At 48.3% G+C, this 25,339-nt stretch overlaps 10 protein-coding genes across 10 annotated transcripts; 4 read left to right on the top strand and 6 right to left on the bottom strand.

The window, feature by feature from the left end:
- Positions 1-315: 315 nt before the first annotated feature.
- On the bottom strand, positions 316-3,381 carry EDB93DRAFT_98313 (uncharacterized protein). The gene is made up of 5 exons (XM_041458059.1): positions 3,265-3,381; positions 2,678-3,215; positions 1,905-2,474; positions 991-1,854; positions 316-934 (listed from the first exon to the last, which is right to left on the bottom strand). The coding sequence occupies exons 2-5, from the start codon at positions 3,206-3,208 to the stop codon at positions 422-424; spliced, it is 2,478 nt and encodes an 825-aa protein (XP_041310426.1). The 5' UTR covers positions 3,209-3,215; positions 3,265-3,381; the 3' UTR covers positions 316-421.
- Positions 3,382-3,459: 78 nt separating this feature from the next.
- Positions 3,460-5,051, bottom strand: EDB93DRAFT_1129869 (uncharacterized protein). The gene is made up of 7 exons (XM_041448896.1): positions 4,854-5,051; positions 4,682-4,798; positions 4,542-4,625; positions 4,360-4,481; positions 4,168-4,291; positions 3,744-4,115; positions 3,460-3,687 (listed from the first exon to the last, which is right to left on the bottom strand). The coding sequence occupies exons 1-7, from the start codon at positions 5,000-5,002 to the stop codon at positions 3,555-3,557; spliced, it is 1,101 nt and encodes a 366-aa protein (XP_041310425.1). The 5' UTR covers positions 5,003-5,051; the 3' UTR covers positions 3,460-3,554.
- A 3-nt stretch (positions 5,052-5,054) lies between these two features.
- EDB93DRAFT_1129866 (uncharacterized protein) lies at positions 5,055-6,176 on the top strand. The gene is made up of 3 exons (XM_041448895.1): positions 5,055-5,636; positions 5,702-5,833; positions 5,885-6,176. The coding sequence occupies exons 1-3, from the start codon at positions 5,507-5,509 to the stop codon at positions 6,109-6,111; spliced, it is 489 nt and encodes a 162-aa protein (XP_041310424.1). The 5' UTR covers positions 5,055-5,506; the 3' UTR covers positions 6,112-6,176.
- Positions 6,177-6,251: 75 nt separating this feature from the next.
- EDB93DRAFT_98145 (uncharacterized protein) lies at positions 6,252-7,213 on the top strand. The gene is made up of 3 exons (XM_041458057.1): positions 6,252-6,602; positions 6,651-7,010; positions 7,071-7,213. Exons 1-3 carry the CDS (start codon positions 6,343-6,345, stop codon positions 7,120-7,122), a joined length of 672 nt encoding a protein of 223 aa, XP_041310423.1. The 5' UTR covers positions 6,252-6,342; the 3' UTR covers positions 7,123-7,213.
- Positions 7,214-8,637: 1,424 nt separating this feature from the next.
- On the bottom strand, positions 8,638-12,044 carry EDB93DRAFT_98179 (mitochondrial translation optimization protein). Its single transcript, XM_041458058.1, has 17 exons — positions 11,675-12,044; positions 11,428-11,625; positions 11,319-11,374; positions 11,094-11,268; positions 10,965-11,039; positions 10,653-10,867; positions 10,500-10,602; positions 10,356-10,451; positions 10,159-10,308; positions 10,084-10,109; positions 9,846-10,032; positions 9,707-9,784; positions 9,538-9,647; positions 9,438-9,487; positions 9,272-9,387; positions 9,062-9,219; positions 8,638-9,008 (listed from the first exon to the last, which is right to left on the bottom strand). The coding sequence occupies exons 1-17, from the start codon at positions 11,874-11,876 to the stop codon at positions 8,838-8,840; spliced, it is 2,166 nt and encodes a 721-aa protein (XP_041310422.1). The 5' UTR covers positions 11,877-12,044; the 3' UTR covers positions 8,638-8,837.
- A 3,030-nt stretch (positions 12,045-15,074) lies between these two features.
- EDB93DRAFT_1080549 (cytochrome P450 monooxygenase CYP63) lies at positions 15,075-17,352 on the bottom strand (the record flags this gene model as incomplete). The annotated part of the gene is made up of 10 exons (XM_041445543.1): positions 15,075-15,116; positions 15,173-15,367; positions 15,434-15,741; positions 15,795-15,930; positions 15,984-16,039; positions 16,099-16,615; positions 16,673-16,684; positions 16,741-16,783; positions 16,829-16,917; positions 16,966-17,352. 10 exons carry the CDS (start codon positions 17,350-17,352, stop codon positions 15,075-15,077), a joined length of 1,785 nt encoding a protein of 594 aa, XP_041310421.1.
- A 939-nt stretch (positions 17,353-18,291) lies between these two features.
- EDB93DRAFT_1080355 (uncharacterized protein) lies at positions 18,292-19,377 on the top strand (the record flags this gene model as incomplete). Its single annotated transcript, XM_041445528.1, has 8 exons — positions 18,292-18,333; positions 18,386-18,397; positions 18,445-18,513; positions 18,561-18,713; positions 18,767-18,814; positions 18,865-18,922; positions 18,974-19,230; positions 19,288-19,377. The coding sequence occupies 8 exons, from the start codon at positions 18,292-18,294 to the stop codon at positions 19,375-19,377; spliced, it is 729 nt and encodes a 242-aa protein (XP_041310420.1).
- Positions 19,378-19,523: 146 nt separating this feature from the next.
- On the bottom strand, positions 19,524-21,114 carry EDB93DRAFT_1239183 (uncharacterized protein; the record flags this gene model as incomplete). The annotated part of the gene is made up of 7 exons (XM_041451606.1): positions 19,524-19,667; positions 19,722-19,834; positions 19,889-20,036; positions 20,091-20,402; positions 20,454-20,752; positions 20,809-20,862; positions 20,913-21,114. 7 exons carry the CDS (start codon positions 21,112-21,114, stop codon positions 19,524-19,526), a joined length of 1,272 nt encoding a protein of 423 aa, XP_041310419.1.
- Positions 21,115-22,217: 1,103 nt separating this feature from the next.
- Positions 22,218-23,318, top strand: EDB93DRAFT_1080562 (kinase-like domain-containing protein; the record flags this gene model as incomplete). Its single annotated transcript, XM_041445545.1, has 6 exons — positions 22,218-22,305; positions 22,377-22,566; positions 22,631-22,830; positions 22,877-22,989; positions 23,040-23,229; positions 23,281-23,318. 6 exons carry the CDS (start codon positions 22,218-22,220, stop codon positions 23,316-23,318), a joined length of 819 nt encoding a protein of 272 aa, XP_041310418.1.
- A 305-nt stretch (positions 23,319-23,623) lies between these two features.
- EDB93DRAFT_1101841 (uncharacterized protein) lies at positions 23,624-25,317 on the bottom strand (the record flags this gene model as incomplete). The annotated part of the gene is made up of 7 exons (XM_041447141.1): positions 23,624-23,730; positions 23,895-24,137; positions 24,171-24,237; positions 24,354-24,388; positions 24,460-24,546; positions 24,983-25,081; positions 25,104-25,317. The coding sequence occupies 7 exons, from the start codon at positions 25,315-25,317 to the stop codon at positions 23,624-23,626; spliced, it is 852 nt and encodes a 283-aa protein (XP_041310417.1).
- Between the last annotated feature and the right edge of the window lie 22 nt (positions 25,318-25,339).

Genomic DNA, 25,339 nt, shown 5'->3' with positions numbered 1-25,339 from the left:
GCTGGAGCTTGGCGGTCTCTCCAGCCGCCTCCGGCGGCACTACCAAATGCACCAGGTCGGTATGTGCCTGTGGTAGAAGCAGCAGGAGCAGCAGGCAGGGGGCTTTCAACCCGTGGTGGTGTGGATATAGCAGCAGCACGTGTGGGCGCAGGAGGTGCTCCTCCACGTCGCCAAGTTCCTTGGGGCTGCGCTGGTTGCGCTGCTAGTTGATTGCGCTGCACCGCACGGCGTTGAGCAGCATGTGCTTCAGCCTCAGCCTCGCGTTCGGCACGTTTTCTTGCCTCTTCTTGAATTTTGGCACGCTCTTCTTCCCGTTTCATGCGTGCTTCTGCGGCCTTCTCTTTCTCTTCCCGTTCCTTAGCCTCGGCCTCCTCCTCAGCTGCACGCCGCTCTGAAGAAACATGAGGAAACGATGAATTTGTTATCCAGTATACTCACCAGCTTCTAATCGGGCCTCTTCTTCCTCCTGCTCTCTGCGGATTCTCTCAACCTCAAGACGCTTTTGTTCTTGCTCGTCTTTCATCATCTGATGTGCAATCCGCATCTTCTCCTTCTCCTCCTCGATTCTCTTGCGTGACTCCGCGAGTTTGGCTGAATGTTCTTTACTCCGCTGTGCGATGATGAACTCCTTCCTCTGTTGATAATCCTGCATCATGCGGCTCAAACGTTTCTTGGATGCGATGTCCTCCTGGAAGGCCTCACGAGCGCTCTCAATACGTGAGCGCTGGAGCGTCTCGAAGATTGTGCGGTCAGTGGCCTGCTGTTCCGCGTAGTCCTCTGCAAGCAGCGGCCGCTCTTCCTTGCGATACGCACGCTCGATGTGGTCGATTCGCTTGGCAGCGGTACGCAAACGCTGGTTGAGCTCTTTCTTCTCGCGTTCGAGCTGCTCGACTTGCATACGCATAAGTGAGTCTGTCGATAAATCTTCCATTTCCTATGGGCAGTCATCAGTAACCCTTGAATAGACCAGTTTGAAAAGGGGATACGCACGTCCACCGACACTTTCAGGTTGCCCTTCTTGATCAGCGTCTGTGCGAGCTTCTTGGCTTCCTCCGCACGAATAGAATCGACTTCCTTCTGTGCGCGTTCCCTCTCCTTCTTCGCCATCTCGAGCTTGGCGCGTCGTACCTCCTCATCCTTCTCGCGCCGCGTCGTTTCCGCACGACGGCTGGCCTCCTCCTTCTCTTTGCGAGCGGAGAGCTCAGAGAGAAGCTCGCGGCGGCGGGCAACGAGTGCACGACGGAGCGACAGCGCATGCCGTTCAGCGTTCGCAGCCGCGACAAGCTCCGCAAATTTGGCATGCTGCGCAGCTTCTTCTTCTTCGGGAGAGAGTCGGGGCGGGGGGTACAGAACTGCGAGGGAATTATGCAGTGTCACTGCGAGCGTGCTCAGCCGTGTGCGCACGAGCTCTGCGGCGCTGGGCTGGATGCTTGCCTCTGTGTTCGTGCTCGTGGACGGGATGGGGTCCTCAGAGCTGACTACGAAACCCTCGTCGATGAAGGTGATTGTGCCAGTGGCGTGGTCAACATATACGCTGCGCTCACCGCGGCGTGCACAACCCATGAGGAACGCTTCTACCTGCTCAGGGCCGAGCCCCTTGAGGGGAGCAACAAGTTCGAGGAGCGAGGTGATGGTAAGGGTGGAATAAATTTGAGAAAGTTGCGCAAGCAGGCGGGAGAGCAGTGCACGTTCCAGGAGGGAACGATAGCCAAAGTATGGTGTATCCTGTGCACAAAGTTCTGCGAGAAGCGGGGCAGTGGAAGAGCAAAGCGTCAGGGGATCGAATGAAGCTTCGAGGAGCGTGTACAGAGATTTGATGGGTGCTGGGGAAAGACGGAGGACGTCACGAGAAAGCTGTGAATGGGTAAACATACATTCAGTTCCAAGGTGGCAAATATACATACGGCATCTTTGATCAGCCCGGCGCGAGTGGGTGCTCTGGTGAGACCAAGAAGAGCAGTTAGGCGGGATGTTTTGCTTTTGCCATCCTCATCTTCGTCTTGTAGACCGACAGGGACGGCCAAGGCACTGACAAGTACCTGGCCGGCGAGTTTTGCCATCTCCTCTTCGCTCTTTCCCCCAATACTAGTAACAATTGCGTGGTAGCGACCCCATGCAGCAGCATGATAGAGAGCATTTCCGCTCATCAAGAAAATCTTGGTTAACTTTTCGTAATAGTTCGCCATCATCGCCGGACGGGGAGCCTTTTTTGCCATTGTGAGCAGATTGTGCACATCTTCGACACTGCGGAACGCCTCCTGCCAAAGCTCAAGTTCGACGGAGGTATTAAGCTGAGCGAACCGGGTGTCGAGATGATGTTGCAGTGTCTCCGCATCCGATAGGTTGATAGCATGTGTTTGATGCGCATATTTTGCGACATTGGAAAGGTGCAGTCGAAGAGTTTCACAAAGTCTCCGGAACTCGACTTTCCGTTGGTGCTTTAGGCAGAAACGGAAAGCTTGCTGTGCAACTTGCTAAAGAATTCATGTTAGAAAATATGGAATCAGGGTCATCCCGCATCACGCTGAGGCGATCATTATAAAGAGCCTGAGGCGCTGATACCTGCCTAAATTAGATGCCTTCCCTTCAGGAAGCATATCGAGGACCGAAAATTAGAAAAGGAATGGAACTGCTTTCCAAAGGTGCATGCGGGTAGTCAGGAGGAAAATGAGCTCACCTGATAGATGACTTCCAGCCGAGCATTATTCTTGAGAGTCTCGAGTGATGTACGATAGCTCTCCCACAAGAATTTGAGCCAGGGTGTGACGAGTGCACGATCCGTGCGGTCCTTGCTCTGATCACCACTAACAGCGCCAAGGAGAATGCTCTCAGGCGTCTCGCTTGCCTCAAGATCATCGACATCAACAGGTCCGGTGACTTTGTCCGCTTTCTCCTGCGCCTCGGTGACTTTTGCATCTGAGAGCTGAATGAAACGGTTGATGACAACCTCGATGCTTCCAACGCTCGAATTTTGTGCGATATTCTTGTATTGCATGAGGCCCTCTTTGGCAGTGCGGCCTTTACGCATATCGACGCAAAGTTCCACGAAGCGGATTACGATTGGCTCGAGCGTAGTAAGTGGTGTCGAGCGGAAGCGCTTTGAAGAGAACATCTCTACGAGCGACTGAAGAGCCGCATGAGACTGACCGACAGAGACTAGGCCCTCTGCTTGCTTGAGCACGGCCTCAGGTTTTGTGAACGGCGCCATGATTGGGCTGTGGGTTGTTACAATGTTAGTTGTGCTTGTCAAATAGATCCTCGTACGGGCTATTCAAGTGTGTTTCGAGTACGAATTTTCCCGCTCGAAGGTCTTGTACAGCTCTTTGATTTCGCTGTGAGTCGGGGTAATGGGCTTACTCGATACCGGTACCGTTAATGACAACGAAAAAAACTAAGTTCAGTTGACCCGTGAGAAATATCGTCCGTTTTGGACTTTCTAAAGGCTGAAACTCCGACGGATGAATGATACGAGCACCTTTCTTCATTGGACGACGTCGTAATTGTACAAGGTTGATGAATACATTGATCTCATCCCCAGCTATCTACCTTTCACTTCAAACCCACCGTTGAACAATGACACTGTTACTTAGTCCAGCACCCTCGATTGTTTCAGTATCATCTTCCAAGGTACGATTAGGGAATGTCGTTCCAATCGTATATGGGCGTGACAGATTCTCGGGACGAGAACTACGAAGAAATATTTAGTGTTTTTGGCAAATTTCCAAGGGCTAAACACAACGTACGCATTGATGAACGAGCGAAGATCACCAACGGTATGCGTAAGGTTCATCCTGCACGGCATACGTGTGCCATCTGCCAGACGGATCTGCACGCTCGTAGTAGGCTGCGTCTGGTCGACCTCAAAGCGGGTGTTGATACTGTGCCTCTCGACACTAACACTTGGACCAGCAGCACTGCTGGTGCCAGACGGAAAGGATCCTGGCATCAAAGCTGCTGCACCAGAGGTAACAGCAGGAGTTGGTGCACCAAGCCTTTGTCCAGGTCCTGAAAAGTTGCCCTTCTTTGGGGGTACATAGTCCTCGCTAAGCCGGGTTGCCACGTTGAGGTTAACACGCTGCCCAGGTGTGACGTCCATGAAGGATACGGGCGCAGTACTTGTAAATAATGGAATGAACGAAAATATAATGATAACAGAATGTAACATACCCTTGCTGGATGGACCTCAAAAGTTCCTGGTTACCAGGCTCATCATATCGCATTAGTGGTCCATCTTCAAGGCTGAATCCGTCTCTCCAAAGATGGAGGTGCCGGACAACGATGTCATCTTCGTCTTCATATAGAATGCCAGGTCAGCCATAGGTAACGACCACTAGAACAGCGATCGGTAATAAAACTCACCATCTTTTGCAGTCGGATCCGGTACATATGAGCTCTCCACTTCGTCGCCTCCAAGGATATGCCCGCCACCACTGAAAGGTCCAGCTGCTCTACGGGCGTCAGGTGGAGGTGCCATCCCACCCCTTCAAAATACAAAGTCTTTGTCAGGATTAAAACATCGATTCAGGCGCTGAACGACGTACTCCGCAGCCTGCCTCAAGATATCACTCACGAGACGCCCTCCAGGACGAGCACTGGCAGAGTTAGGGTTCTGCACTGAAATGCCACTAATACCCAGCTGGTAAGCTTGAGTACTATTGAGCAGGGACCAAGCTTCACACACCTCCGCTCGCCACCTGCAAACCAGTTCTCACCCTCTTTGTCCTCATCGTCGTTGACCCCTCCTGGCATCCTAGCACTACCAGATGTAGGGAGATTCGAAAGACTTCCAAAGCCACCTCTATTTACATGTAATGCTTAGATGGTTGTCAAAGATAACGGTGCTGGAAGCGCACCGAGATGAGGATGAGGAGTTCCTGCCGGGGTTGTTAGAGCCATTCCAGTCTCCAACTCGACCCACCCGAGGTGCAGATGGCCGGCCCCATCCAGCCGGTAGAGGTTCGCTGTTCTGGTTTCCTTCAAGAGATTGTCCTCCGCCTGACATCGTGTTCGAGTTAATGATATCGATCTACTATACAATCACAACAAGTCCAATACTTATACTACGTGCGTGTACCAGTGTATATTACATAAGAAAATAAATTCCTCTAGACGGACGTGACGCGTGACCACCACCAGTGGAGGTCGACTATCATGCAGAGGTTCGAAGACAACAGAAATTGTTCGGATTGACAAGCCTTTGGCGCTGTAGAAGTTGATTTGCTGATGCCTCTGCTATGTTTAAAGAACGGATCACTCAGTGCTGCTCTACATCGACTTGGTGAGTCTCTTTGGGCGCAGTTCTAGACAATCAGTTCGACGCCGAGTATGGAATCTTACCGACGTCATCTGTCGCACGCTTCAGCTCGGTCTATTCCATCTAACTTCACTCGAGCTCCAGATAACGTAGTACTTCGCTGTCGGTGCTAGTCAATCCCAATGGGACTGCCTGGTTGTGGCAGTATCACATTTCGTGGTGAGATTTTCGCCAGAAGACTTCGACCGGTTGATGGACTACCTCAACAATGTTCATTCCAACGACCACGAGACAGCGGCGACATCAACAATATCTGTTCATTGCGAACCTCATCGCATGCATGTCAGTTCCCGGGAAATTCTGGTCACCACCGATGCCAATGGTGATGTGGATGTGGTTTCGACCAAGTTCTCCCCACCATCCTGACCGTGGTTTGTCTGCGACCAGGTGCAACTCCCGCCAAAGATAGTCCTGACTGCTTCTTCCATTACCAGCACGAATTGTGCTATCTCGAGCTGATTTTGGCTCTTGCGAGCAATTTCAAGTGGCATCCCTATTTGTTTGTCGATTACCATACATGTTGGTGCATCAGCATTGTTTCGAGTTCCTTCCTGTCCTTACTATGGACAGCACAAAGAAGTATACGCGGATTTTGCTCTCGAGATGCTCGTCGGAGGTGTTCTCGAAAGACTGGAGTGGCGAGGTCTAGAGCAGGGAGAGAGAGCCATTGTTGTTATGAAGGAGTCAAGAGACGTAGCCAACGACATGCTTCAGAGGTTCAGTCCGGTATAACAAGCAGGGCTTATCACCGTACGATCACGAACTGCTTCGTGATTGGACATTTTGGATTGTTATGATTTGAACGCTGTTGTATCATCTGTCACGTTGCCTTACTTTATACTTTGGGTCATTTTCGAAGCGATCCGTCGAGTGTAACCTAAGAATCGTCAAGATGTTGCGCGTCATGGTCACGTGTTTCCAAAATCAAAGCTTTCAAATTTAAACTACATTTAAATTGGACAACGCGTACGCCGCGGTTGGGTTTGCCCTTTGACCGACACTACATCGAGTGCCTCTCGAGAGCATTAATGCGTGCGCCAACCCCCCAATTGTCTCTCACATCTTCCGTACCTCCGAGCAGGAAACATGCGTTCAAGAAAAGAAAATTGAGCCATACTATTCAATCGTCCACGCGCTGCGACACAGGTTCATGTCCCTCGAAGGCAGACCAACTTACAACACCAAACGCACATAAGGCCTCGACTTTGTCATGCTCTTCATGCCACCGTGTGTTATCCGCATCAATGAGGTCTGGTGCAGGTGCAAGTACAGGCCTAACTTGTGCAAGGTGGACACTTTCCTAATTGTTCATCTTCTAAATCTGAGAAATTTTCAGGTGTGGATCAGCTGTATGTGCTGTTTGTTCTCGCACATGCTCCTCGATGTTACGACAATCCTCATTCCCGCCAACACCGGCATTAACACGCTGTCCCTCTCTGTCGGGGTCACCGTCACCGTCACCTTCCGGATCTCCCAAACGAGCGGCATTAAGTCTAAACATCTCCACCATGAACTGTAGTATACACCTCTCTCCATCTTCTGGCAAACGAAAGAAACCTTCAGAAAAGGATGACGTTGATGTTGACTATCCTTCGAAATCTCGAGGTACGCTTTTCGGGCTAGACGACGGAGCTCTCCTTGTTCCTGGATGTGGTCGACCCATTTGCAGAACGTGCTGCGTGGAGAGTGTTCAGAAGTAAGCTTTTTGATGACTAATGCTACGTTAAACAACGATTGAGGTCTTTTCTGATCGCAGCGATGGGACTCTTTGTGTAGATTGTTACGCCGTTGTTGGAAACGTGCTCTAGAATGAGGAACAATCCAATCATGAGGAGCCACTCATGCTCTCTTGAAGACCCTTCAAGCTTACCGACATCATCTGCATTGTCAATGCTTTGTTTTCTTTCTTTGTTACTCAGATTACCACACCCCAGCAATTCCTCATTGTACACTATGCATTCATTACTCTATGTTCGCAGGCACTCATACACTAGATGCAGCATGGAAATATTCGGCGAAGATTTGTGTTATGGCACTGTTGAATTGCGAGTTTAACTGGTCTTATTTCATTATCCTGGGAACGGGCATATGAATGGGATGTTGACATGCGGGGGAACGCGGAGTTCGTGCATCTGGAAGGGCCTCGCGTCAAGGATGCGCTATCATAGATAACGTTGATCACCGTGACCAGACCACGATGGGAGTGCAACGGTCTAGGTGGCCCGAGAGCGCTGCTGAAGAGATACTGCGCCTGGGCCTCTTGTTGACATGCTGGACAAGGGGTTTTGTAGCCTTTATTAAAGAGTTTCTCAGGCTGATGGTACATTCCATCATACAGCTGTCGCGACAGTAATTCTTTTTCCTTTGATCGAGCCCACCCCATTAGTATTTGCAGCCGTGACCCCAGCATGCACCGAATCCTATTGATGCGTGATGAACGGCGCCCTTGAAGAGTTTAGGGACATCAGCCGCAGCAGTATTACCGTACTACAACTAGATCCGGGCTCCGGCTGGTCGGATTTGACCAGGGAAGAATGTTTATTACATAGTCGCATCAGATTATTCCATGACTTGCGTACTAGCGGAGAAAGAATGGACAAGCAGTGACGCTTCGAAGTGCCACTGAGGTAGTCGATTGCCAGCGAAGGTTCAGACGTTCAGGTTATAAGTAACGGAGTCGTCGGTGATTCGGATGAGCCAGCCATGCTGTGGTAGTAACCAGAAGTCCTATCCGTATTCCGATATAGCAGCTCGATATCTCGCAGACAAACTCCTTGTACCGATATCACCAAGGAAGAAGCTAGACATTAATTGACACGGCATTTTTCGCAAGCGGGAAGTGTTCGGCTAGATCTCGTATTCAACAATGCAGGCTGTGGAAAATTGAAAGACACAATCGAATGTCAGTCGTGCTCCGGTCAAGTTTTGTCAACAAACATGGAATGGGAGTATCGGGGGAGTGCTCTTCCACATGACTTCGGTCATCGACCCACATCCTGTATTGGGTTATGCTGCGACACGAGTAGCACACTTCGTTAATGATTGATCCAACGATAATTTCCATTTCCATTCTATGCAGCAAACACAACAGGCCACTTGATACATAGAAAATATCACTGGAGGGCTTCTCATATTGCCTCGCAAGAGAGCTGCTATCTTAATGAAACATAAAGGCACGTCACTTTAACATTCAATAAATTCACACTCACAAAAGAAACTGCACCATCGAACTTGGCGTTTTTAAAAACTGATGTAATAAAGAGCATGGAGCTGATATCGCAGCATCCAGCATACGCCGACGGGTCCTCTGTGGCTTCCGCGCGGCACCACATCATTAACAGTGCAACGTCCCAGAGCATGAAGATAATCGGCATTGAAATCCTTTACAACGGAACTTGTCATACGCAGTACTTTTCAGACGTATGCGATATCAATATAAGACATCCTGGCGCAAACAGAAGACGAAGATAATGAGCGGTGATTAAACGTTGTTGACAGTGAATAGCGATGCCCGTGAAGACTGTCATGCAGCTGCAGCCTTTATGACGGGCCGATGATCAGTCAAATGCACCGCTTTAACTTGCTCTTCATTTCTAGGTTCTAGTGCGTCAGTTGCTCGCCATGTCCGCTTGGCATGCTTCAGCAGGTAGATCGCAGAAGTCGGAGTCATGCCTTCCATGCGCTTGGCGGCACCCTAAAGCGCGATCAATCCAGCATCACACCACATCGTCAAAACAAAGAGCTCACCAAAGTTGTGGGCCTGATGCTCTGTAAGCGCTCCCTCACCTCCTCGCTCAATCCCTGCACTTTGGAGTAGTCCATGTCAGGATCCAGTTGCAGCGACTCATCGGCATGGAATAATGCAAGGTCTGCCAGCTGTCGTGGGAGGTGAGGAGCGTAGGATGCTGTTTCAAAGCCCATTGAGATGTTGGAATAAAGAATGGCAATAGTTGTCACCTTCAATATCGATCCGCGCTCTGATATGAGGTTCCACAAGATCGAGACCTGGAACAGCTCCAGAACGTACGAGATCGGCGGCGGTCATACCTGGAATCTTCAGCATGTCGTATGCACTATTGCAGAATTCCAGCTGGTGTTATACCATAGAGACGCAACTACGAACCTCCTCATGATACCATCTCGTCCAATATCAAATCCGTATCTCCCCCAACCCTGAGCCAAAATAAATGAAATAATTCAGACAAGCTCGAAACGGCCCTCACCTGCGGGCTGAGCACAACGTTTGTGAGGAGCCCAGTGCCTCGCTGTATAGCGTCTCGATCACTCAAAAAGGCTGACCATCTGTCAGGAGAGACAATTCCAGCAGAATGACCTATATGAACAAACTATTAGATCGTAAAAAAACATCAGAACAGGGTCTGCGAGATGTACCAATCTCAGTTAGCCGCATGTCAGCGTTGTCGCTCCTCAGCGTCATCCGGTATTCCGAACGAGAAGTGAACATCCGGTCTCCATAAATAACCAAAATTAGCCTCGCATCAGAAATGGTTAGATCAGAGGTCAGGCGTACATGGTTCCTCCGCCCCCTTTCCTATTAGATCATCTACCATCACTCCCAGGAATCCATCTGCTCGGGTAAGCAACATCGGGGGACGGCATCGGGCTGAAAGGCCTGCATTAATTCCTGCAAGGCAACCTTGCGCAGCGGCTTCTTCGTAACCCGTTGTGCCGTTTATCTGGCCAGCGAGATAAAGACCCTACAAGGTGCCTGTGAGGCGACAATGACAAGATGCGGACACGAGAGTTACCTTGATACGTTTTGTTTCTAAGGTCGCTTGGGAAATCATGAGTTGGGCATGATGTTATATTCTTGTGCAACTTACAGGTCAGTTCGCGGGGATCAACATGATCATATTCAACACCATATGCCGGCCGCAGCATCTTAACTTGTTCAAGACCTGGTATTGTTCTCATCATTGGTTCTTGAAGCTCTTCGGGCATAGAACATGACAATCCGTTGGGATATATCAGGTCTACAGAAGATTAGGATGCGTAGTTTCCATCCAACACTAAAACATACCTGAATCATATCCTTCTGGCTCAAGCCAGATGGTATGACTGCCCTTGTGTCCAAAACGGGTAATTTTGGCTTCCAGTGAGGGGCAGTATCGCGGACCTGCGATGTCATGTTAAGAAAAGTAGAGAATAACTAAAAGCTAGAAACCTTTTTTGGTCTCCTGAATATGTACGCTGAGATGCATACTCTCCTTGATGACACGATGCGTTTCCAGTGTGGTGTGAGTTTGAAAACAGGGAATTTGGTTGTTCTATAGCAAACTCGGTCCTCACATCTAGTTCATGAACGTCGAAAACTTACAGCATGATCTACTTCTCGATGAACAAACGAAAACGGCTGAGGTTTTTGATCTCCATCCTGCCGTTCCATCCGGCTGAAATCAATGCTGTGCTTATCGAGTCTGGCAGGCGTGCCAGTTTGCAGGCGTCCAAGTTTAAACCCTGCTGCGTTGAGGGATGCAGAAAGACCCATAGAGGGTGCCTCTCCGATACGCCCCGCAGGTATACGACGCATCCCTGCCATAAAATTCATAGTGAAGGTATAAAGAGCGAAAGACAATTTGAGATGAAGGCATAAGTCGTGCAGCATAATTTGACTTAAGCCGCAACGTACCGATATGAATTTCACCGCCGAGAAAGGTCCCAGTACAAATAACGACCTTGGAACACTTGATGACATCTCCTGTTTCTGTAAAGAAAGACCGATGAGAACTTTTTCGATGTGCAGGCATAGCGCACGCACCTAATCGGACGCCAGTCACGGTTCCCCACGTTGACGAGGACGTGGATGCGCAGGGACTGTTGTCAAATACGAGGTCAAATACGCTTGCAGCACGCACGTCCAGGTTTGTGTAGCTAAACATGATGTCTTGCATATGATGCTTGTAGATCTTACGGTCTACCTGCGCTCTAGGTCCCTGTTTCTCGGATGTAGTGAGATGAGATGAGTATTATCCACTTGACTCACCCAAACAGCTGCACCCTTTGAGGCATTGAGCATACGGAACTGTATCCCAGCTTTATCTGTACGACAAGTCTCAGTTATTTGCATCTACGCACATCTGTAAGTGACGCACCCGCGATCCTTCCCATAAGGCCATCCAGAGCATCGACCTCCCTCACTAGTGTACCCTTCCCAACACCACCAATAGAAGGATTGCATGAGAGCTCGCCCACAGTATCAATCCGCTGGGTTAGCAGCACTGTTCGTGCACCTGTACGGGCAGCACCTGTCGCTGCTTCGCAGCCTGCATGTCCTCCACCGATAACACATACTACAGATGAGGTCAGCTGAGACATACGACTTTATAGCACACTACAAACCATCATAGGTATCTGGAATTGTGTTCGAGTTTGAAGTCGCCGTGTGTAGGGCCCGAATATTACGTGCTTCTCGAGAAGGCCGCGAGGGTAGTAGTTTTGTAGATGAGTCAGGTGCACTGGTGTACTGCGATGTTGACAAGCTTCCTGTGCTTAAAAGTCGCCGTCGCCGCAGTAGAGTAGCCCAGCTTTTTCTCGATAGCATTATGCACCTGGCGGACGGTCTGATGGGCAAGTGAAAATTTCAAAGACACTGAAAAAGATATTGAAAAAGTTTACACATACCTAGATGGTATCGATCAGTCTTCGGTAACTTGCTATCATGTACAAGGGTTCGAGACTGAGTTCGAGAGAACTGTGACACAAGTTCAAGTTGTTGAAGTTCCAAACTCTGTTTGGTCCCGTGAGAGCCCACTCCGACAACATTATCCAAAAGAAGGATCTCTCCGAAAATTCCAAGTACAGCACTAGCAGAGATGCAACTCGCGATGTAGGAACTTTAACCATCACTAGTAGGCTGCCACCTTCTCGCATGGACAGTACCATTGATTCTCAAAGTCTCATAAAACTTAAAGTATAGCCTGTAAGGTATGTGCCGCGGTCGCGTCGAATTACATCAATTTCTTATTGGCACTGGCGCGTATATAAAACCCGTATGAGACCCCGTTTAGCAGCCGTCGCTGGCCCGACGCTGGGTGGATGGCGATTGCCACTGTACAATATGTACATGGAGGTCGGACGACGTCAAGCCTCGAGGCTCCGCCGGGAATTACCGTGCGTTCATAATTTTGTACTTCCATGGACTACTATGTGACTGGCTACGACCAGCCTATGACAGCCGCAACGCCCGAGGAGCCTAAACTTAGCCAACATTCACAAGTGCTCCTACGATATATACTGCACCTTGGCTGACTGCAAAGAGGAATGGCTCTCCGACAGGCGACGGGTTTTACGGTTTACCACCCGAAAGATCGAATTGAAATCAATTTCGCCATGATATTCGCCTGCCTACATGCTACAAGGACTCCAAGTTCGCATTCTGGATCTCCAGCTTTAATGAACTCATTACGAAGTCTGAAGACGAAACTCGGGATGGACCATGGTGCATACACTGCCACGCCTGTTCCTGAATTATCAACCTCCGCTCGTCCCTTGGACTTTGACCCTCCATGGGAATACAAGGGTGGAACAGCCAAACTACCGGCCTTTGTTCCTGATCCGTGAAACTTGCTGATATCACAAGGATCTCTCACCAATGCTCATATCTATTGTACACTCATGGTCTGGCGTGTACGGTATAGACCGTGTCAAGTCCGGACAGAAGGATACCAATGCCCATTGATGTTTTACAATATGAAGCTGTATAATTCAAAGAACCTACATGATCTTACGGTCGTACAGGTGCGTCCAATCTGTTGCTTTCTCGTTTGAAGCCAGGGACCACAATCACATACTCACTATACTAGGGACAGGATATCAATCATGATGTATCATTTGGTTGTAGATTGATGCAATGCCGATGCATCAACTTCTTGATGTAACTGGAGTGCATGTTGTATCAGTTTGAATCAGTGGCGCACTATCCTTGCCGTATCCTGTTGTATCCTTATCGCATGATAGCCCTGATACCCGGGCTAGTGGGGCGTGATTAGAGGCGTTGCAGAAGGATGTCCGCAGCCCCGGTGAGAGAGGTAAGTTGGCTGGTTGTTGAGTTTCTGCCTATTTTATATCTCGTTTCTCAACTCCCCGGACAGATCTGAATGTGGCTTGTTTAGAAACCTTAAATGGATTATATCCGCGGCTCGACCAGCAAAATGGAGAGACTGCAGCCGCTCGTTGATAATTACTGAGACAGCAAGCTTTGCGATCTTCACACCACCTGTATTGGATATCGGACCACTATACGCTATTTCTCTGCTCAATTTCACATAATGACACTTACTCTGGGAACAGACGCTCACCCCCATGCATGATGCCTATTTCAGCGACGAAGGCGCTGGATGGTGGTGTATCCAGCACGAGCACGAGTGTTGTGCGTCACAAAGTTCTTTCCTCTCGAATATGGTCTATGGTCGCTGGTAATCCGTATTATCCATTATTTTATAGGTTGGTGGAAAGTTAGTTGGATGATGTCGGTGATGTGGTCTTCACCACCGCGTGTTTCGGTCGCAGTCGCAGTCTCAGTTGCTGTTTCAAACTTGTTCGTCCGAGGCTCATCACCAAAAAAAATGCAGGGATGATTGTGATCGTAACTATCATACTGGATCGTGAGTAACCCATCTGCACTGATAGTTCAATGGTATTTGAACCATGCCATAACATAATTGGCTACGAGCGATCCAGAAAGGATGGGTCGAGTCATGGGCGGCACATGTCCTGAAATCGCGATGCGTACTCTAAAACTTTGCATCTAAAGCGGCTAGTGACCACACGTCTAATGATCCCCGTTCTTGACTACGGGTGCATGTGTTCATTGACTTCACATGTTATAGTAAACAACATCCTTTGGATACATCTTTCTCACATCAACGTGATCCGTCTCAAATATGTAAGTTATTGGCGAGCCGCATTTCCCGAGTTCACGTTGAAGAAGGCAAACGTTCTACCGATTGTCGCGGGCATTAGGTATGGTTTCTTTCTTCGTGGCGGTCCCGGAAAAAATGTTTTGAGCTTATTAGCTAGTATAACTTTGGTCGGTTCATCGCACGTCCTGTGCAAGCCACGATTGCGATACTAGTGGTTCTATCACTGATCATGTGGCTTTAATATCTAATGGTTACACGCTTTCATTTTCAAGGAACATCTAAGGGCGACCACGAGGTGAGTGAGACGATTCCATGATGGAATCGGGTATCATGGTCACCAGATGATGCAAATTTTCATTGTGAGGTCGACACGCCACTTAATTATAATGCGACCAGTCCATGTGTATCAGGACACACATATGTTCTCCCCCTATTATTAGGTGATGATCCAGCCGCTCGAGTGATCCATACGGCAGAAGTGGGTGCTTCAATCTTTGGCGGTGACATAAGCGGAATCCTTGCGCCATCGGACATATACGATTTGACGTGATGGTGTGGGTGATACTTTGATCCTCATCTTTATACACGTGTACTGGTATGTTCTGATGGAAATCGTGGATCAGTACTTCTAGTCCCCGGGGACCCCTAGTGACGTATGTCGGGGCTTATCGTTCGTTCTGAATAGGAAAAGGCAGTTTACATCTTGAGGCCTGAAACATGATCGGAACACGGGCAGGCGCCGCCGCCAGTCTAGATTATCTACAGTCCGTATACCAGTACAGATGATCCAGGGGGTACGAGATATGCAATAACAATATAAATGAAAGTTCTCCTTAAAAGAGCCTTATAAGTGAATTTGCCAGTAAATAGTGATCACATTAGTGTGAGTGCGTGTTCTTCATTCTTACCCATAAGCCACCCTACGAAAGGTAAGATCATACAGCTGAGACACCAATGCGAAGATAAGATAACGTACCTTGACGAAAAGCGTCATCGTAGCATCGGGATAAATCATTTCCACCCTCTGTCTGCCGCGACCTAACTTCCACTCCGCAGGTGGCAAGGAGGATGGAGGCTGTGCATCCGTTGCAAGTGTAAAAGTGTCAAACTGCTGAAGCAGTCGCACAAGGAAGAATGATGCCTCATTATATGCATAGTTCTGACCGATGCACTAAAAAGTCAAAGGGCCAAGAGTTAGGTTTTCTTGTCAAATTGTAATCACAAAAGGAAATCTTACGATGCGTGGTCCTGCACTAAATGGAGTGAACATCATCGGATTCGACGTGAACCGGGCCAATCTCTGAGGATCAATCCATCGCTCAGGATCAAACTCGTCTGCATCAGGCCCCCAAAGTTCTTTATTGCGCTGCGTCAACAATGACGAGTACCAGATAGTCGTCGACTTCGGTAGATATAACGGTTGCTGGGAGTCGGTGGGATAAGTACGATCTGGTGGAGGGAGTGTGCAAGGCTGGGGTCTGGTCTGTCGCGTATTCAACGGGACGGGCGGGTACAGGCGGAGAGTTTCGTCAAGAACCGCTTTGACTGACGAAAGAAGGCCATGAAGCAAAGTCCCACCATATGAAATACAAACTCACCATATTTGAGTTTACGAATTTTTTCGTGGGTAGGAACGTTGTTGCCGCACACATCGAATACCTCTTGCCGCATCCTGGCCGCGATGTTCGGATACAGCGCCATGAAATATGTCACATAGGTCAAAAGGCACGCAGTCTGTCAAGCTATCTCATCAGAAAATGAGCGCTCAAGTGAGAAAAGGTACGCACAGTGTCCCTAGCAGCCAATAGGACATTAAGCAGTTGATCACGAATCATTCCAGCGTCTATAGATTGTCGGCGATGAGGCGCAGAATTCGGGAAAGGAACGAGAGGAAACACAGACCTTCGGTGCTATCGGCTAGGTGTTCTAAGAAAGTCTTTTCTTCCATGGTGTTCTGTATACCAGTTTTGTGGGCTAACGCCTTACGATCCAACGTTTGTTTTACTAATGGATCCAGCCATCGTTTGATGATATCCACGTGGGGGGCAGTTTTGTCATCGAAAAGCTCAAATATGGGCCAAATGAAGCCAGTGCGACCTCTCATGGTGATTACGCGTTGGACTGCTTCAAAAGCTTGAGCAAATGTTCCCCACGAGTCATCTGTAGTAGATCCTCTATCATTCTGGAAGCGTGAACTAGGAACAGGAAGCTTCTTGGACAAGGTATCCAAGTTTTGCCCAAAAAGAAAGTCCGAGGCGGCGTCGATGGTGAACCTAGCAAAAAGGTCTTGGACATTACAGGGTTCGTCACGCGAGGCAAGATTTGATAATATAGATATCGTGTGGTCCGTGTATTTTTCAAATAACTCGAAATCAGAAATGCGATTGCGGGAGAAAAAAGGTCGTGCGAGTGAACGGTGCTATAACGATAGCCTATCAGCCATCAACAAGAGTGTCAGGTGGTTAGCTTGTCGTACATATTTCCATTTCTGCATAGTTGTGAGCAAATTGTAACCCAGGTAACGAGGTAGGTCTCGTTTCTCACCTCGTCATCCCGATTGAATATTCCATCGCCCAAAAAGTTTTCTCTGAGATCGTGTTAGGAATTTTTTGGGGGGTAATAGGTTGCTTACAAACGCTCTCGTTGGGCAGTGCCTCTCCAAAATTGACCGAATCCTGTTGCTAGTACGCATTTGGAGTGTTCTTGATCCATGGTAATGATCTTTCGACACGGTGAGCGCGGTCGTTAGTAGATGATAAGACTACTTACATTGTCAGTCCAAAGAAAGCGAGTGTTGAGGGTTGTGCACTGATATTCTTCGAACAAATCGAGAAACGGCTCGTAAATGTACTGAGAGGCGTGCCCTTGCCTGAGTTTGAGCATCACGTCGATGTTCCCTGGCCATTTCCCGACAACTCTGGGAATTGTTTTAGCACCAAGTTGCCGTGCTTCTCGTGCTTGAACGAAGTCAGTATATTGCACTCTGACGAATGCCGCGAGCGGAATGGCCAGGAGATAGGCAGGGATCGACCACCATCCAAACCGAAGGTTTAACGTCTTACAGCACAATGAAACAAGCAGGGGGGGTGCAACTAGTGCTCGAAAGATGTCCTTCAAGATACGGAAGCGATAGTTTGTGTGGTGAGCGAGAGCCATGGGGACGATTGAGGGAAACTACAGAGCTGATGGTTCTAACTTGAGCCCTTTATGAGCATTTTTAATGGTTCTCAATTGCCAGGACCTGAACAAATGAAGAGAAGAGAAGATCGAGGAATAATCGACTTGAAGCGACGTGATTAACTCCACGCCGATACGCATGTGATCGCTGTAATGGAGTCCAATGTAATAATAAGTCGGTAAACTTATAAATCCGAAATCCGACTAAACGGCTAAAGGACCCCGAGTACCCCACGCTCACGGAATATCATTTCACAGCGCTAATTCAATGGCCGGTTGTCCGCAGACTCATGTCCTCCAGCGTGCTTGCTTTGTAAGGAAATGGGAAACACGCGTCAGGACGGAGGCATAACCTGCGACACGTTTGGTATTTGGTAGATCAGTGCCGGGGTTGTTCCATGGTCAGGTTTGTGAGATCTCCGATGGTCAACATAACATCACCCATGAAACGAGAGCGATACATCGGGCCCCGGGTAGGAAGCTGCACACCATAGATGCATATCCAAGCAGATACAATCAACTGACTACGTGTCGCAGTTGGTGTAAGCGACGAACTGCTTCAAGTTGCTGCGGAAGGACTAAGTTGAGTATTCCTAATTCGAAACATCAAACGTCTTGTGCAAGTCTGCAGTCAAATTGTGAGGTAATGATACGCTGGCAATGAAGATTGTGAGAACAAACCTATAATACCACGTCGGCCTTCCTTCAAGGCCAGCGAGAATACATGCTGGACTGTGATTCGGATGACGATCTCTTCTTTAGCATGGCATGTCAGTCCAAGAAGTGTGCTCTTCAAGAGTCACAGATCCAGTCACGCAACAGTTGCAGTTGCCATACAAGGCAAGTGCTCGGCGGAGGTTCGCGACAGTCTGCGTCAAGTAGCACTAGTAAGTGCTCAATTAGAGATTGTCCATCATCATGTCGGAATCTCGCTGGATCCCACTCGAAAGCAACCCAGATGTAAGCTTTACATGCCTCCGACATCTTATTATTCTCATTCAACAACGAGCAGGTCTTTAACGGTGTAAGACAATACCTCACAGTGCCGCAAAATGACTTACACTCGTACAGTGGGCCATAGATGCCGGACTTGTAGCATCCCAGGCGCAATTCGAGGATATATATGGCCTTGATACAGAAGTACGCCTTCTCAATTCACTCATGCTCATAAGTTCACGACGATCCAGCTTCTAGGAATGGTATCGGCAGGTGTAAAGGCGGTTACACTACTCTTCCCCTGTACAGGGACAATTGCAGCAAAGCGCAAAGAGGAGGATGAAAAGATTGCAGCTCAAGGGCAGTATCCGATCGATCCCACTATTTTCTGGATGAAGCAGACGGTACGTTCGATCCACCAAGCGTCCTTCGTATTTATACTACTAATGAGAGCTAGATTACAAACGCTTGCGGAACAATGGGCCTCCTGCATGCTTTAATAAACGTAACCTGCCGCCATCCCTTTTTAACTTTCTCTCACCGGCATCACTTCAGTCAGATGTCACTTTCGCTCCTGAAAGTCCATTAGCTAGATTTATTGAAGAATGCAAGGGTGAAAACTTCTTCCAGTCAAACATTCGAAATTTATTGATCGCATAAATAGACAAAACGCCGTTAGAGCGTATCAAATTTCTCGAAGAGACCTCCTTATTCGAACAGATCCATACCTCTGCAGCCGTCTCAGGACAAACTACGGTGCCTGAAGATTTGGATACCTATCTCCATTTCACCTGCTTCGTGAAGGCACCCGATGTCACTGCAGGGGACTCGGAAAACAAGGTCCGTGGGTGGCATGTCGTGGAGCTGGACGGAGGTCGCAATGGTCCGATAGATAGGGGCGAATGCACAGACTTGCTTCAGGTAGGCAGCTTTGATCATTTGCATGATACTAGGTTGATCTCAGTCCCGGATCTATAGGACGTAGCCAGATTCGTCAAAGAACACTATATCAAGGACAGCAAGAGCGTCAACTTCAGCATGATGGCGCTATGTTCTGGACGAGACTAGATTAAGAAGCACGAACGAAACTAGTGTGTACGACAGCACAGCGACTACGTATTCAACTATTTCAAGTGGCGCTTCTACATGATAAGTAATGAAACAGTTGGTAATTGAGGCAGTATCAACCCGAGACCGAAGATCATGACAGTCAGTCAGGAGAAAAGTGCTTCCGATATCGCAGCAGGGATTTCCTTCTGCATTTTGGCTATGAATCTGGCAACGTGGAACGCATTATTGAGGTCAGTGATATCTTGGCCATTTCCAATCTCAGCAATCTGCGCCGCAGATGCTACGAACTGTGTGGTTAGATATCAAGGCTGTGTATTGACGCGAATGAAGATCATGCGTACTCGCAGCATCGGGCTTTCAGGAAGTTTGTCTCCCTTGGCTTTCTTCTTCTCCCCTCGTAGGATGTCTCTGACTAGAAATGGTTCGGCGGTCAATGGCCTTGCTAATCCTATAACTATATTATCCCAAGCGCTGAGTAAAATTGTACAATCTGCGAAAGGTCACTTACTGTCCGCGGCCCCTCGCGAGACAGCATCGGCCATGCCCTGCGATGTCTGGAATCCACCTGTGGCGACTATTTTCGAGAGGTTTAGATGAGATCTGAGGATCTCTGTATATTCGACGAAATACCCTTCTCGTGTTTCAACCGTATACGGCTTACAATTGCTCGGCATCAACTCGGGATCGACTATCAAGTATAAAAATGGTACCTTGTCCCGAGAGCTGCGTACAGTTCGCTCATACGCTCCCCCACTGACTTCGATGAGGTCCACTCCCGCAATTTCGAGCATTTTGGCGACCATTATCGATTCCTCGATACAGACACCATCAGGAATCGAATCCTGTAAGTTAAGTTTGACCGAGATGATGAAAGATGGGTTTTGAACCGCTTGTTTGATTGCAGCGATTATCTCGAGAATAATTTGAGCTCTATTTACGAGCGATCCACCATATTCGTCAGTTCGCATATTTGTCTTCTTGGCTAAAAATTGCGATAGAAGGTAGCCGTGAGCGACGTGGAGCTGAGTCTGGTTAACTGATATGCTAGCGCGATGTTAGCAAAATGATATTACCTGGACGCCATCAAATCCAGCCCTGTACAGGACTAAGGCTGCGTATGCAAAGCGATCTACAATGCCCTTGATGCCATCTTTTGTTAGAGGGGTGGGTCGCCCGAAGACAACGCCTCCAATTGAGGGTTGGTCGACGTCAGATGGCGCCTCTGGATATGGCTGTATGTTAATAGAAACCTGACGCCCTGGGTGGCTAAGTTGTCCGATGACCAAGCTCCCTTGTGACTTGGCGGCTCGCGCCACCTCGGTCCACTCCTGGAGATAGACCGAGGGGAGGTCCCTGTCGATGATGGTATTCCCTACACGGACATCATCAACCTCGCAATTGTTTTCGCAAAAAAAAAAATATGACCACCTGTAGCTTCGAGATGATCCTTTTTTATTTGTATGTTACCAGTGACGATAATCCCTTCGAGAAATTGATGATTAGAACGTCATCAAGGATGGGATGAAAATTACCGATATCCCCCTTTGCCCAGGTTTCGTACAGTCGTACGAGCTCTTCTGTTGGTTGTCCCCGACCACAGGGATCCAAAGTCGAGAAAGTGGCCAAGCGTTCTGACATTGCGCTCTTCAAGAGCCTATTCTTTGCTGTTCGTCCGCTAAACGGGAAAGTGACAGGTTGCCTAAGTGGTTCAACGGGGTCAAATGTTGAAACCATGTATTGGGATGCCGTTGCTTGCTCGTGCTGTTGGACAAATGGATGTTGGACAAATTGATGAAACGCTTGCATAGTTGAATCCAATATATTGCAATCTTGTTAACCAAACTTCACAGTATTTCTTTCACGGGGGTGATTTTGGGCTCCAGCCAAAAATATATTATGCTAAGCAAACGTATGTATGATAAACGTGTTTCTGATGAAAGAGAAGGCTTGGCCTACTATATTTTTCAAAGATCCGGGAATTAACAGACGGCCAGGACAAACGACCGAAGATATTAGCAAGCGTTGACGTATCCAAGAAAGGTTTATCTTGTGATTCTGCGCCTCTTTGTCAAGTCAGCACGCCTATTGGTAACTTTGCTGGCGTTAGCAGGTTGTGCGGACAGCGTGAATAACTCACTTATTCAAATGTAGTTTCTGGCGATAGTGGAAGAGTGTTCTCAAGTTTTCATGCGACGGGTTAGAGGAACATATGTTGGCGTCGTGCTAGCAATGTGACGATTTCGAGTACGCAAGCTCACGTACGTAGTAGAGTTGCAAGCTGACAACAGCATGTATTAGGGGTGCGCGCCTAGCCATCGATGATATGAAATGAGCCAGCTGTGTAGGACGGTGATTGTTATCCTCCGATGTGTATATATATCCATCAAACTCACGTTCTGGGCCACCCTGCACCATAATAGGCCGAATCAGGGCTCACGTCGTAACTTGAAGTCGGAGGATGATTAGGCCCGACCAGGTTCGAACTACTGATCAGTTGACGAAGCTTGCATTCTTGAAGTCAATTTCCGTCGTCAGCTGACTTGTCAGTGACTATTACTACTAGTACTAGCGTGGAGCTGCTCTTCGCAGGAGTCTGCAGCGCAGTTGTTAGGGTCATCAGAGCCTGTACAAAGTCATCATTTTATGATCCATGAACAGTTTTGTACTTACTAACCCTTGCTCACAACATTTAAGCCAGGAGCATGCAGTGAAAAGGACAGCACTGGAAGTCAGAGAACGTCAATGTCGTCAGAATATTAATGTCAGACATGGCCTGAGAGAACCAATCGGGGATTGCCAGATTGTGTTGTTATTGAATCTTATCTCAGACGCTCATCATGCTTTCTTCATCATCATCTTCCAAACCACCGACGCAGCAACTGCTACAGTCGGCGGATCTCATTTCCCAGGGCGCTGAAGCTGCAAGTTCCTCTCGTAACTAATCTTTACTCAGCCCCATGCTAACTTGAACCCCCGATCACCCTTCACGCAGAAAGTCTATAAAGCATATCTGCATCAATTCTCGAGTTCAGGTCATGGCGTTGATCACGGTGCAGTTCTTAAAGCGTCGGAGCCGGTTCTCTTGAAGCACCGGTTCCACAAACACTACCGCCACCCGTCGCTCGATGCATCACTCACCCGGCAACGCATAGCCGGCGAAGCCCGCGCATTGATGAGATGCATGCGGTATGTCCAATTTTTGCCGTCTTGTGGAAAAATTTGGTGATGAGCCGACGTGGGACCTTGGCAGATCCGGCGTCGCCGTACCCGGGATCCGGATGGTGGATGTGAACGAAGGTGTACTGGGCATCGAGTGGATAGATGGCAAGAGTGTGCGTCAACTTCTACCCGGTGGCGCCGAACTTGAAGACATCAGCGAACATGAAGAGGTGGATGAAATCCATGAAAATGGCACTGCAGATCCAATCGCTGACTATGGAGTCTCTCGAGGTAGGAGCATTCATACGCTGATTGAAGTCATACTCACGTTCCATAGATGCCCTGATGGATATGATCGGTGTTGAGATTGCAAAGATGCACTTGGCCGACATAATTCATGGTGATCTGACGACCTCAAATATGATGTTGAGGAAAAAAAAAAGTGATGTGGTACAGGACAGCACTAAAGGCTGTGGCCGTCTTTTTAATGTCGTTGCCAGGTTCTTATAGATTTTGGACTTGCCTATCATTCTACTCTCGTAGAGGATAAGGCTGTGGACCTTTATGTCCTGGAACGTGCCTTTGCCTCAACTCATCCCGAATCGGAGCCACTGTTTGCGGGTGTGTTGAGCGCATATGAAAAACGCATGTGCAAACATTGGCTGCCAATTAAAAAGAGATTAGACGATGGTAAGCTGAGCTCAGTGTATGACTAGATCCGTGTGCTCACTCTTTGTCTAGTGCGACTAAGAGGGAGGAAACGGAGCATGGTTGGTTAGCATACATGCTAGACTGTTTCAAAAATGTGTAAGTGAGTTCAGATGAAGGCTAATAAAGAACCCTTTGATATGCCAGATCGGACCGAGGTGACTGTTAGCAGTCCTATAAGGCTTGATTCTTATTTGAACACGAGCACGTCTTTTGGGCTGAATACGGCCTCTTGACACTCGAACCCTTCTCGGATTTCTATATTCGCAGCAGATATCGTTACATTTCGATATTTAGACGTAAGTACATCGTCCAGCATCATCTCCTCACATTTACCACATACTACAATAGTCAAAATGCTGGTGGGTCTTATCCTTCAACATCCCGACTCTTTCCCCGCCACCTTCCAACACAAATTGAGAATGCTCTCCTTCTCGTCCTCGGCCTCGGTTTCTATTTCGAGAGCCTCGTCTTGGGCGAGGACTGAGTCGATGCATATGAGGTGTGATGGGCATTGACAAGTCTGTACTGTCTTGGGGGAGATTCACCATGTCCATCCGTGACTGCTCTCTGAGTAGGATGACAGATAGCGCTCATCTGTGGTCATCTTCATATTAATCTTATGAGGGCTGCCAGCGCCTGCGCACTGATTGAGGGGTCAGAGGTGCTGTGTCTCCATCCTCCACGAGCTCCTCGCTGTTTGGTATTGAACGCTCGATGGTGGCGTACTCCAGTCACCTTGGATCTGGAGTCATTCATCGCTGACGGTGCTATAGCCGCTAGAACATCAGAACGCTGGCGAGAGTGTTTCATGAGCACGAGGGTTATGAGAGTGTCGACAGGAGTATCTTGGTGGTCGGTGGAGCTTTCGCGAAGAGTGGCGTTGCACACTGCATAATGCAATCGACGGAGTGGTGACGTACCTGGCCCTTCACATTCGGATGGTGACCGAGTGCGCGCAGTAACCTTCGATTCGAAGATCTCATGCACCTGATCGGTCAGCGTTCGACATGTCTGTCAATGGTCTCCTATGGGTAGGTCTTAGGTAGACTGAACTCCAGTAAGTAGTATGTCTACAATCATGTGATATGCCAAGTCGCTAACACATTAGACTTCGCATCACGGCATTTGGCTCCAGCGTCTATTACAACTTAATCAGGAGCATTTTATGCGTAATATCTTATGTTCAACTGTGAGTCCGATGTATCGCACCTTTGAATTGGCGCTCAGTATGATACAGACTGAGATCCACCAAATTGTCTAGTAAGTTACGGTACTTTTCTGCCAACTTGAACTCAGCTGAAGGTGATTAGTTGGTGTCGAAATCATGATATGGAACAACCTAGAACAACTAGCCACTAGAGTCTCGGGTTTTGTTTCATAGAACATTCATATCGAACTTTCTAATCTCCCAAGCACACGGATCATGCTAAAATCGTTCTATCAGTTCTTCCTACTAGTTCCTCCCTCCGGTGTTGTCGTCGCAGGTATCAATGAAAATTGCTCCTTTTGAAATCCCACTTCTTATTCCTTCTTTTTGGTGTTTGGTGGGCTCGCACCTACCCTGGTTGGCAGCTCTATGTAAGCAGGGGATCGGTCCTCGGCCAACGTGTTATTATAATTGACAAATTGTTACTCCGGATGAACAGATAGCGCCATCATTCATATTGTTCTGCGTTCGGGAATCGGTAATGATGTCGTATCAATTGTTTTGCAGATATCATTTACCGCTCACGAAACTCGTGTTCTAAAACGATGCGGCTCATGGCCTCAAAGGTAGGGTATTTGTTATTTGTTCTATTTATTTTTGACTGCATGGCAACTTCCCGTCTCACTAGCAGGTGTGAAGTACGTACGAGGGTCGAGAACGGTGACTTGTGACCTCAAGGAGAAGGCGGGGTATGACACCTCGGCCTCCGCCGAGGACTTCCTGCCATGGATCTCCATACAGTCGAGCTTCGATTGTGTGCATGTCGTCAATCTCCTTGTGTTATACCCATCTGTGTGGGCTTTCATGACTTCCCGTTTTTCTCCAGGACCTCCCACCATGTCACCGGTAAAACGTTCCATTAAAATCCTTTGTACTCTATGT

This window comes from Suillus bovinus (assembly GCF_016758785.1).
Source record: "Suillus bovinus strain UH-Sbo-P2 chromosome Unknown EDB93scaffold_11, whole genome shotgun sequence".
NCBI lineage: Eukaryota > Fungi > Basidiomycota > Agaricomycetes > Boletales > Suillaceae > Suillus > Suillus bovinus.
The sequence above is the reverse complement of the archived record's forward strand: the minus strand, read 5'-3'. Positions and strand labels throughout refer to the sequence as shown.

Coding starts and splice junctions, on each gene's coding strand:
- EDB93DRAFT_1129866 (XM_041448895.1), top strand. CDS start 5,507: ATGGACTACCTCAACAATGTTCATTCCAACGACCACGAGACAGCGGCG. Junction 5,637..5,701: donor GGTCACCACCGATGCCAATG/GTGATGTGGATG, acceptor GTCTGCGACCAG/GTGCAACTCCCGCCAAAGAT. Junction 5,834..5,884: donor GTTTGTCGATTACCATACAT/GTTGGTGCATCA, acceptor TACTATGGACAG/CACAAAGAAGTATACGCGGA.
- EDB93DRAFT_98179 (XM_041458058.1), bottom strand. CDS start 11,876: ATGCTATCGAGAAAAAGCTGGGCTACTCTACTGCGGCGACGGCGACTT. Junction 10,452..10,499: donor TATTCAGGAGACCAAAAAAG/GTTTCTAGCTTT, acceptor ATGACATCGCAG/GTCCGCGATACTGCCCCTCA. Junction 9,785..9,845: donor AAAGGGGGCGGAGGAACCAT/GTACGCCTGACC, acceptor TTATTTATGGAG/ACCGGATGTTCACTTCTCGT.
- EDB93DRAFT_1129869 (XM_041448896.1), bottom strand. CDS start 5,002: ATGTCAGGCGGAGGACAATCTCTTGAAGGAAACCAGAACAGCGAACCT. Junction 4,292..4,359: donor GGATCCGACTGCAAAAGATG/GTGAGTTTTATT, acceptor TTCTATATGAAG/ACGAAGATGACATCGTTGTC. Junction 4,116..4,167: donor TTGAGGTCCATCCAGCAAGG/GTATGTTACATT, acceptor ATTATTTACAAG/TACTGCGCCCGTATCCTTCA.
- EDB93DRAFT_98145 (XM_041458057.1), top strand. CDS start 6,343: ATGCGTGCGCCAACCCCCCAATTGTCTCTCACATCTTCCGTACCTCCG. Junction 6,603..6,650: donor ACAGGCCTAACTTGTGCAAG/GTGGACACTTTC, acceptor AGAAATTTTCAG/GTGTGGATCAGCTGTATGTG. Junction 7,011..7,070: donor TGCGTGGAGAGTGTTCAGAA/GTAAGCTTTTTG, acceptor TTCTGATCGCAG/CGATGGGACTCTTTGTGTAG.
- EDB93DRAFT_98313 (XM_041458059.1), bottom strand. CDS start 3,208: ATGGCGCCGTTCACAAAACCTGAGGCCGTGCTCAAGCAAGCAGAGGGC. Junction 2,475..2,677: donor GGCTGGAAGTCATCTATCAG/GTGAGCTCATTT, acceptor TGAATTCTTTAG/CAAGTTGCACAGCAAGCTTT. Junction 935..990: donor ACCTGAAAGTGTCGGTGGAC/GTGCGTATCCCC, acceptor GACTGCCCATAG/GAAATGGAAGATTTATCGAC.